This window comes from Coregonus lavaretus (assembly GCF_964263955.1).
Source record: "Coregonus lavaretus genome assembly, chromosome: 10".
Lineage (NCBI taxonomy): Eukaryota > Metazoa > Chordata > Actinopteri > Salmoniformes > Salmonidae > Coregonus > Coregonus lavaretus.
In genome coordinates, this window is record NC_139997.1 from 10,278,281 (window position 1) to 10,287,934 (window position 9,654).

General features: G+C 44.2%; 1 protein-coding gene across 1 annotated transcript in view; it reads left to right on the plus strand.

Annotated features, from left to right (window-relative positions):
- mfsd14ba (major facilitator superfamily domain containing 14Ba) overlaps positions 1–9,453 on the plus strand; it is a 17,412-nt gene extending 7,959 nt beyond the window's left edge. The window contains exons 3-12 of the mRNA XM_084170112.1: positions 1,037–1,099; positions 1,510–1,637; positions 1,972–2,086; positions 3,669–3,887; positions 4,254–4,367; positions 6,682–6,753; positions 7,153–7,265; positions 8,035–8,132; positions 8,595–8,758; positions 9,037–9,453. Coding sequence (XP_084026238.1) covers positions 1,037–1,099; positions 1,510–1,637; positions 1,972–2,086; positions 3,669–3,887; positions 4,254–4,367; positions 6,682–6,753; positions 7,153–7,265; positions 8,035–8,132; positions 8,595–8,758; positions 9,037–9,279 — 1,329 coding nt within the window. The 3' untranslated portion in view covers positions 9,280–9,453. The remainder of the gene's footprint in view (positions 1–1,036; positions 1,100–1,509; positions 1,638–1,971; positions 2,087–3,668; positions 3,888–4,253; positions 4,368–6,681; positions 6,754–7,152; positions 7,266–8,034; positions 8,133–8,594; positions 8,759–9,036) is intronic.
- The last annotated feature ends 201 nt before the right edge of the window (positions 9,454–9,654 follow it).

Below are 9,654 nucleotides of genomic sequence, written 5' to 3' on the forward strand. Positions count from 1 at the left end.
TCCCTCTCGCTCCCTCTCTTTCTGTCTCTCTCTCTGATTCCCTCTTTCTGTCTCTGTCTCGCTCTCTCTCCCTCTCCCTGTCTCTCTCTGTCTCTCTTTCTGTCTCTCTCTCTCGCTCCCTCTTTCTCTCTCGCTCTCTCTGTCTCTCGCTCCCTCTCGCTCTCTCTCTCTCGCTCCCTCTCTTTCTGTATCTCTCTCTCGCCCTCTCCCTCTCTTTGTCTCTCTCTCTCTCGCTCCCTCTCTTTCTGTCTCGCTCCCTCTCTTTCGCTCTCTTGCTCCCTCTCTTTCTGTCTCTCTCTCTCTCTCTCGCTCCCTCTCTTTATGTCTCTCTCTCTCGCTCCCTCTCTTTCTGTCTCGCTCTCTCTCCCTCTCCCTGTCTCTCTCTGTCTCTCTTTCTTTCTCTCTCTCTCGCTCCCTCTTTCTCTCTCGCTCCCTCTGTCTCTCTCTCTCTCTCTCTCGCTCCCTCTCTTTCTCTCTCTCTCGCTCCCTCTCTTTCTCTCTCTCTCTCTCTGTCTCTCGCTCCCTCTCTCGCTCCCTCTTGCTCTCTCTCTCTCGCTCCCTCTCTTTCTGTCTCTCTCTCCCTCTCGCTCCCTCTCTTTCTGTCTCTCTCTCTGATTCCCTCTTTCTGTCTCTGTCTCGCTCTCTCTCCCTCTCCCTGTCTCTCTCTGTCTCTCTTTCTGTCTCTCTCTCTCGCTCCCTCTTTCTCTCTCGCTCTCTCTGTCTCTCGCTCCCTCTCGCTCTCTCTCTCTCGCTCCCTCTCTTTCTGTCTTTCTCTCTCTCGCTCCCTCTCTTTCTGTCTTTCTCTCTCTCGCCCTCTCTCTTTCCTCTCTCACTGCCTGTCTATCTCTAATTTCCATCCCCATCTGTCCCTTTTAGTCTTCTCTCTGTAGGGTAGGTTTCTTGGCTTGTAAAACCGCTTGTTAAGCACACAGCTGTGTGTGTATGTGACTGTTATGGTTTCTTGGCAGTTGGCACCCTTTTTGTGCAAGAGCCTCTTTAAAGATGTTTGTGGTTTCTCTGTGGTTTATTTTCGCAGGTTTTACATGAAACGTTTCCACAGCACACATTTCTGATGAATGGCCTCATTCAAGGTGTGAAGGTAAGATATCAGGCGTAGAAATAACAAAATACTAAAATGTTGTTTGGCAGACTACGAACAGTTTATCTCCCAAAGAATTCAACAATTATGTAATTTATTGATCACTGCTATGAGGACCCCCTGAGCGATTGAACAAAAGCAGTACTCAATACTGTATTCTGGTTACTCTAGCTAATCTTTTTCCAGTATCTTATTATTTCATAACTAGTGGATGTTTATTATAAGTTTATTATAGGTTTATTATATGTCATTTCAGGAAAGCAAAGGGCAGCCATTTTGTTGCTGCTACTTGATTATAATGAAGTTCACTCTCATTTCCACTAAAGATTAATGAGGCTTCTCATTACGGGTTCCCGGTAACCATGACGTTCTTAACAGAGGCTCCTCCCTCTCTTCACCCTCCTCCACAGGGTCTCCTGTCCTTCATGAGCGCCCCTCTGATTGGTGCCCTGTCAGATGTGTGGGGCAGGCGGTCCTTTCTATTGGTCACTGTGTTCTTCACCTGCGCCCCCATCCCGCTCATGAGACTCAGTCCCTGGTAAGACCTGCACCTCTCTTCTGACCAAGAAAAATACACTGTTGTGATTTGGTTCAGTATTCATTGTGTATTTGATTTGAATTAAACAATATGCACATTTAAACAGGGAATCCAGTGTTAGTGCTGTTGTAACAGCGCTGGTTTAGATGAAAATACCATATAGTTGTCTGTTTTACCAATTTCAATCAGCATTTCTAATTGGTAAACACTTTGATGCCTGTTTAATAGATCTCTAGCTTTAGAGTCTGTAGGAGTGTTTGTTGATCTTATTTGTAAGTACATGGTGTGGAATGCACTGTCTTGGATGTGACTGACATTATGTTCCCTCCTTCAGGTGGTACTTTGCAGCGATTTCCATGTCAGGGGCTTTCTCTGTCACCTTCTCCGTCATCTTCGCTTACGTCTCTGATGTCACAGAGGAGCATGAAAGAAGCACAGCGTACGGACTGGTAAAGAGCTAGTTTTAGTTTTATAATGACGTACAGCAGGGATGGGCAACTTTGATGGGGGTGGGGGCCACAAAACATCTGAACTCATCATGAGGGGCAGTAGTGCCTCGCTGGTCTGCGTACCCATATCCATACCTACACATGCAGGGCCATTAGCAAAGTTTTATTGTGGGCCCCCACCTTGCGAGTGTGACGGGTACGGAGTATACGAAGAGGCAGGACGCAGACGCAGGAATTAACAAGGTCAAGGTTTACTAAACAATGAGCAAGAGAAATAACAAAGATAGAGTAAACGACACGAAGCTAAACAATCACACACAACATCATCCAGAACAGTCCAGGGCTAAATAGGGGTGGTGATGAGATGATGAGGTGCAGGTAAGCTGGAGGTGATTACGGTGCGTTGGGTTTCCATTCCGGTGTTGCCGAGGTGGTGCGCTCAGACTGGTGGCTCAGTAGACCGGCGAATCAGAGCGCCAGAGGGGAGCAACAGGAGGAAACGTGACAGTGAGCAAAATATTTTAGCAGCCCCCCTCCTCTTGACAGCAGGGCGTAGAGAAAATGTTGCAGTTTTAAAGCAAGTTTGCTGCAATTCTACAGATTTTGCCATGGGGCGGAGAGAGAATTTAGCAATTTTATAACTAATTTAATGCAATTCTACTCTTTTGCCATGGGGCGGAGAGAAAAATGTGCAGTTTTACAGCGGATTATTTGCAATTCTACACATTTTGGCATAGGTTGGAGAGAAATGTTTGCTGTTTGAAAATGATATCTGAGTGAGCGTGACTAACAAAATCAATGGGGCCCCCGGTCAGTAATTCTTAATAACTTAACAATCTAAAGAAAATGTAGCTGACATGGGCTAATTGAGTGACTGTCAGTGACTGACATAACAAGAGGAAAAACTGCTGATGCACAACCACATTTGGAAATTGCACCTTGTGTATTCTACTATTCTAACTCAACAGTAAGTTTGCCGCCAGTTGCCCATCCTTGACGTACAGTGTTTTTCTCAGTTGATTCCCATGTTGATTGGGGTAGAGGGTAGTGGATAATTCTATCTTTCCATCTTTCCAATTCTATTTGACAGTTATGCGGGTGAATATCAAGTTCTGTGCTTCTATATGGGTTATGCAATGTGTTCTGTTGTGTTGAGAATAGATTTAGGTTGTGTCAGGTTTCTATAAGCCTATCCTTCACACGGTGGATTCAGATCTCATGCAGTTGTGTCAGGATGGGTCCCTTGAGGTCACAGCAGGGTATCATATCCTTTTCTCTCTGTATTTTGAGCCCTGGCATTGAATGAAGAATAACATTCATTAACATGAATTACGTTTCCTTTGTATAGCTTAACCACTTGTGAAATGCGAAAAATAGCTGCATACATTTGGTGATTGACAGCTATTGACTCCAATACCAAAAAATAAAAATAAAAAACACAACCCAAAATACACTACAGGACTTCATGGAAAACTGTGACAATTGTCGCTGAGTGGACTATCGTGATTAAATATAAATGGACCTAAAAATAAACTATTTTTTCATTTCAAACACACCTTGTCCTCTGTGTGTTTCCCTCTAGGTGTCGGCTACATTTGCAGCCAGCCTGGTGACGAGTCCGGCAATCGGGGCGTACCTGTCCGCGTGTTACGGTGACAACCTGGTGGTGTTGGTGGCTACGCTGGTGGCTCTGGCAGACATCTGCTTCATCCTGCTGGCCGTGCCAGAGTCCCTACCGGAGAAGATGAGACTCAACACCTGGGGAGCACCTATCACCTGGGAGCAGGCAGACCCCTTCCAGGTGAGTGCTAGAGTATGCCATGCTATACTATTCCATGCAATGTCAATGTCAATGAGATCTGGCTGGGATATACTGTACAGACAGACGTGTTAGTAGGCTACATAGCTTCATCAGTGTATGTGGCCATTTTTAAAAGTCTTTGGTGTCTCTGTTGTTTAAAAGCCTTTGGTTTCTCTGTTGTTTAAAAGTCTTTGGTGTCACTGTTGTTTAAAAGCCTTTGGTGTCACTGTTGTTTAAAAGCCTTTGGGGTCTGTTGTTTAAAGTCTTTGGGGTCTCTCTGTTGTTTAAAAGTATTTGTATCTCTTGTTTAACGTGTTTAATGTATATCTGTTGTTTAAAAGTCTTTGGTGTCTCTCTTGTTTGCAGTCGATGAGGAAAGTAGGGAAGGATCCCACGGTTCTTCTTATCTGTATAACGGTGTTCCTGTCCTACCTACCTGAGGCTGGCCAATACTCCAGCTTCTTCCTATATCTTAGACAGGTAAATATCCAACTTGATTCTAGGGTTGGGCAGTATCCAGATTTTCAGATCCTCATACCGTCCTTTCTCACACCGGGATTTACGGTATTACTGGCTTAGTACACAAGGGGTCTCCAAAAAAACTCTAAAAAGCCCATTGGTCGTCTATTACCAGAATGCTAACAAAATTAGCACAAGTAATAGATCATTTCCATGGAGGCTGCTAGCTAAATATGCTAACGAGCACAAAGAAAATAAACGAATTGCAAAGACAGGCAATCCAGCTCAGAAAGTTATACATACAGTATATAGGTAGGAGCTACCGAATGTAATTTTTGGTGAGTTTGGACATTTACAAGCGAATCTGAACAAGAGACATTGTGCAAATGAACAAAGTTTTGATGCATGCTTGTCTGAAGGAAGAACAGTACTGTGTACATACTGTCTGTGTGGAGTCTGGGAGGCGCTAGGGCAATGGGCCTGCCTGCTCTGCTCGGAGAAGATGGGGGAGGAGCAGACGGGCCCAGAACAGAGAGGAGAGAAAACACAAGGGAATCAAGCTGCAGTGGCATCTGGACAGAACTCATCCACAGGGCTTAGACTTCTCAAACACGGCAGAAAGCTTACACAATATGATGCCCCGTCACCTTATTAATTCAGCCACTTACTCAGATAACTAGCAAGTTAAACTTAGGGGTCATCCTAACGCAGAATTCTTTGTTTTTCACGCAGAAAGAAAATATAAAACGCATAAGAAATATTTAGCTGTGTTTTGTAAACACAGATCTAAAAAGCTTCTTATTGTAATTTCTGCTCAGCATCAAACTAATGTTGTGCTTCAGTTGCACTTCTCCGCTGGGATGAGAATTCACCAACAGGCATTCTATCAGCAGACGGTCCTCTGACTGATGTGGAGCTACTTTTCTCCGGTACTTTTCTCGGTGTAGCCAGCCTACTTTTCTCCAGTTAAATGCTAAATTAACTTTAGGTTAAAAAATTAGGAAATGTAACTGGTTACGTTCTTTCTATGATTAACATTAGAAATATGATGGCCGTGCATTGTTTTTTTGTCCCCCAAAAACATGGTTTTTCATTGTAAGCTCATTTACTTGTGAGGCTGCCAGCCAAATAGCGTTACACTTTTGTTGTCATCTGATGACAATGAAGCTATTTTCTGTCGAATATGTTGCACTAATGTATTTTCTGTGAAGAAAAACTATAGTTGCACGTTCCTGATCACTCTATTGAAGCAAAAAAACACTGTTGACTTTCAATATAAAACGTGATCCCTGTCAATACACAGCTGGACTCACCTGCTTCCGATTTCTCCTGTTGTGCTATTTACAAACAAACACATGACTGGCTCAACTGTGCTGAGGAACTACGGTAAACTTCATAATGTGACAGGTGAAATGAAGAGCACAATCTGCTTTATCTCCTAACAAATTGCACAAGTTGACTGCAGGTATTTACTTAAAAAGTAGCTACAAACAAAATGTTTTTATTGAAAGACTTCAAAGAGATAGTTTCAACAGTGTTGACGGTATTGAAAAACCATCCTGTGGCTATTTCCAAATACCCCGGTATACGGTATATACGGTATACTGCCCAAGCCTAGTTGTTCCTCTACCTTAGACAACTAAACACCTGCTCTGGTAAAAACTTCCCCTTCATTTACCTGAGACTGGTAAAAACTTCCCCTTCACTTACCTGAGACTGGTAAAAGCTTCACCTTCACTTACCTGAGACTGGTAAAAACGTCCCCTTCATTTACCTGAGACTGGTAAAAACTTCCCCTTCACTTACCTGAGACTGGTAAAAATGTTCCCTTCATTTACCTGCACCATCTGGCAGTAAACATGAGATTCAGTTCAATTCAATACAACTTTATTTATCCCCTTAGGGGCAATTAAGAAAAACATGCCAGAATGCCAGATTGCTAATGGAAACATCATCCACATAAAATACAAGTACAAGAAATCTAATCAAATAATATCAATAAGAGATGAAGAACAGCTGAGTTATTTCTGCACAAAGTGTTGTTTACCACGGGTTCAGTTCGTAATAGCTGGGTGCCTATAATTATAAAGATGGCGTTCTTTCATCGTTCCTTTCTCTTCTACTTGAACAGCTCACTCTCCATTGAGCACAGTCAAGTGCTAGTCATTTAGCATAGTGGCGTTAATTTGCTTTGGACCCTTGGAGCAAAGAGAGAAAGAGGGAGACTAATGCTGTTTTATGGCTTTCTCCCTCCGTCTATGGCTCTGTCTATCTCTTTCTTTCTTTCTCTTTCTCTCCCTCTCTCTCTCTCTCCATTTATTTCTCTCTATCTCAGGTCATTAACTTTTCATCGGCAACGATCGCAGTGTTCATCGGGGTGGTTGGGATCCTCTCCATCATAGCCCAGGTACATATCTGGCGCAATGCTACTCCATATAACTTAGTTTCTGGGAGACTGCAATGTGTTACTGAACAATCACATCTAATCAAGTCTTAGGTTAACAACATGTGTCAGTTCAAATTAGTTATTGTCCTTTGGAATGTAATCTAGTTCCACGTTTAGATGTAAAGAATGCTGACATGGCCTTACCCTGCCAGCTCTATACTACTTAAAAGAAAGGCATTCTAATGTAATGTAGCAAATTGTATAATTCCTATGCATACAATATTTATGAAGAGTGGGCCTACAATACATATTAAATGAATTAGCACTTTGTGACAACTTCGGATGTAAAATTAGCTTCATAAATACATTTGATCATTTGTTTGATTGATTAATGTATTAATTGTTTCCCTCTTGTTGCAGACACTTATTCTGACAGTCTTGATGAGAACTATTGGAAACAAGAACACGGTCCTACTGGGCCTGGGCTTCCAGATTCTACAGCTGGCTTGGTATGGCTTCGGGTCAGAACCATGGTGGGTTAACTGAGTAACATCAACAGGGTGGTTAACTGAGTAACATCAACAGGGCTGGCTGTACTGTGGTTAACTGAGTAACATCAACAGGGCTGGCTGTACTGTGGTTAACTGAGTAACATCAACAGGGCTGGCTGTACTGTGGTTAACTGAGTAACATCAACAGGGCTGGCTGTACTGTGGTTAACTGAGTAACATCAACAGGGCTGGCTGTACTGTGGTTAACTGAGTAACATCAACAGGGCTGGCTGTACTGTGGTTAACTGAGTAACATCAACAGGGCTGGCTGTACTGTGGTTAACTGAGTAACATCAACAGGGCTGGCTGTACTGTGGTTAACTGAGTAACATCAACAGGGCTGGCTGTACTGTGGTTAACTGAGAAACATCAACAGGGCTGGCCTGTGTTGACAGTTAGGACAACGGTTCGAAAACTCTGATTCGTTTTTTTATAAAACAGTATTACAAGTCCTTGATTGCGCACTTTATTGTAAAAAAACGTTAATGCAGTTATCTCTCTCTTGCTCAAATGAAAAACAATCCAAAAAAAGGGAGTAAAAGGGAAGAGAAGGTGAATCGTGATCAATCTTGTCAGAGGTCATGGAGCGTGCTCAGAAGGGCTGGTCCTGAGGGTGTGGTCACTAGTTGCTATAGCTAAGTGATGTCTCATACTGTATGTGTCTGTAGCTAACCATTGTCTCCCCTCTGTCTCCCCTCTGTCTCCCCTCTGCCTCCCCTCTGCCTCCCCTCTGCCTCCCCTCTGTGTTTAGGATGATGTGGGCTGCAGGTGCAGTAGCAGCCATGTCTAGTATCACCTTTCCTGCAGTGAGCGCCCTGGTGTCTCGCAGCGCAGACCCAGATAAGCAGGGTAATTCCCTTTATTCCTCTTTTCTGTATGTACTTCATCCATTTGTCATGCTCTAAGATATTCCCCTTTTCCCTTGATGTAATCTCTCCGTTCGTCCTGTTCTCTTCGGTACCACCTTTCTTCCTTTGCGCCTCCGTAGTCATTTTGAAAGTGAATGAATATGAAATTGTCGTTTTTTTTTTACTGAAATTTTGGCCTGACATTTTCCTTGAAGTCACACCACAGCATATACAGGCATGGATGTTTTTAACTTTTACTATTTGTTTCATAGCAGACATCCTATAGTTATCATCCTTATAATAGGCCTCATTCAGAAATGAAGTCTCATGGATGTTAATGTATCTGTATGCTGTGTTCTCTGTGATGTCATACTGTTCTGCCCAGCGACCACAGATGTTCTATGTAGCTAAATGTGGTGCTCATGGTCCCTGACAAATAAACGTATAACCTGTCTCTCCTCAGGTCTGGTTCAGGGGATGATCACTGGTATCCGAGGCCTGTGTAACGGTCTGGGCCCGGCGCTGTATGGACTTATCTTCTTCATGTTTAACGTAGAGCTGAACACAATCGACCCCATCCAGGGAGAGTACCCCATCGACCCTATATCTATTAACCCCCCGACTGAGGTAAATGAATCACTATCACCAGTAACATCTTCATTGTGGCTGTAGTCTAGGCAGACTTTATACAGCTGTATACATTTCTCTGTCTCATTTAGCTTTAAAACATGTTTCTTCCAAAGTAGGCACTTGCAATCTTACTGTTGCCATATTCCTTTATAGTTCTGTTTCTTTATTCGGAGATGGGTTATATTCTTTGTGTAATATGAATGTCAAATAAAGTTCCTACAGAAAAGTAAAGTTCTATGCTCTTTATCTATAATACCCTGTCTCTCTCCATACAGAAATCCTTGATCCCCGGCCCTCCCTTCCTGCTGGGCTCATGCACGGTGGTGGTGGCATTCCTGGTAGCCTTGTTTATCCCCGAGAACACCGAACCTCCAGTAGTGACCTGTGCTGACGCCAAGGATACCTCCATGCTAGCCGGTGTCCACATCAACACCCCGTTACCAGGCAGCGACGAGGACACACCAGCGCCAACCAGCGACGAGGACTTTGAGCCCCTCCTGCAGGACAGCGTTGTGTGACTGAGGGAGGATGGAGGGCAGCAGGCAGCTCCTGCAGGACAGCGTTGTGTGAATGAGGGAGGATGGAGGGCAGCAGGCGGCTCCTGCAGGACAGCATCGTGTGACTGAGGGAGGATGGAGGGCAGCAGGCGGCTCCTGCAGGACAGCATCGTGTGACTGAGGGAGGATGGAGGGCAGCAGGCGGCTTTGGTATTATTACACCCATCTACGGGTACCACGCCCCCATGTAGCCTAGCTATCCCCAACGGAGGAGGAGAGGGAGAAAGGGGGATGGGAGATGGGACAGGGGCCTAGCTAAGTAACCTCAATATTGTGTGTAACTCCTTTGCACTGCACAACCAACCATTCCCCGGTCCACACCCCTGTCCCCGCCCC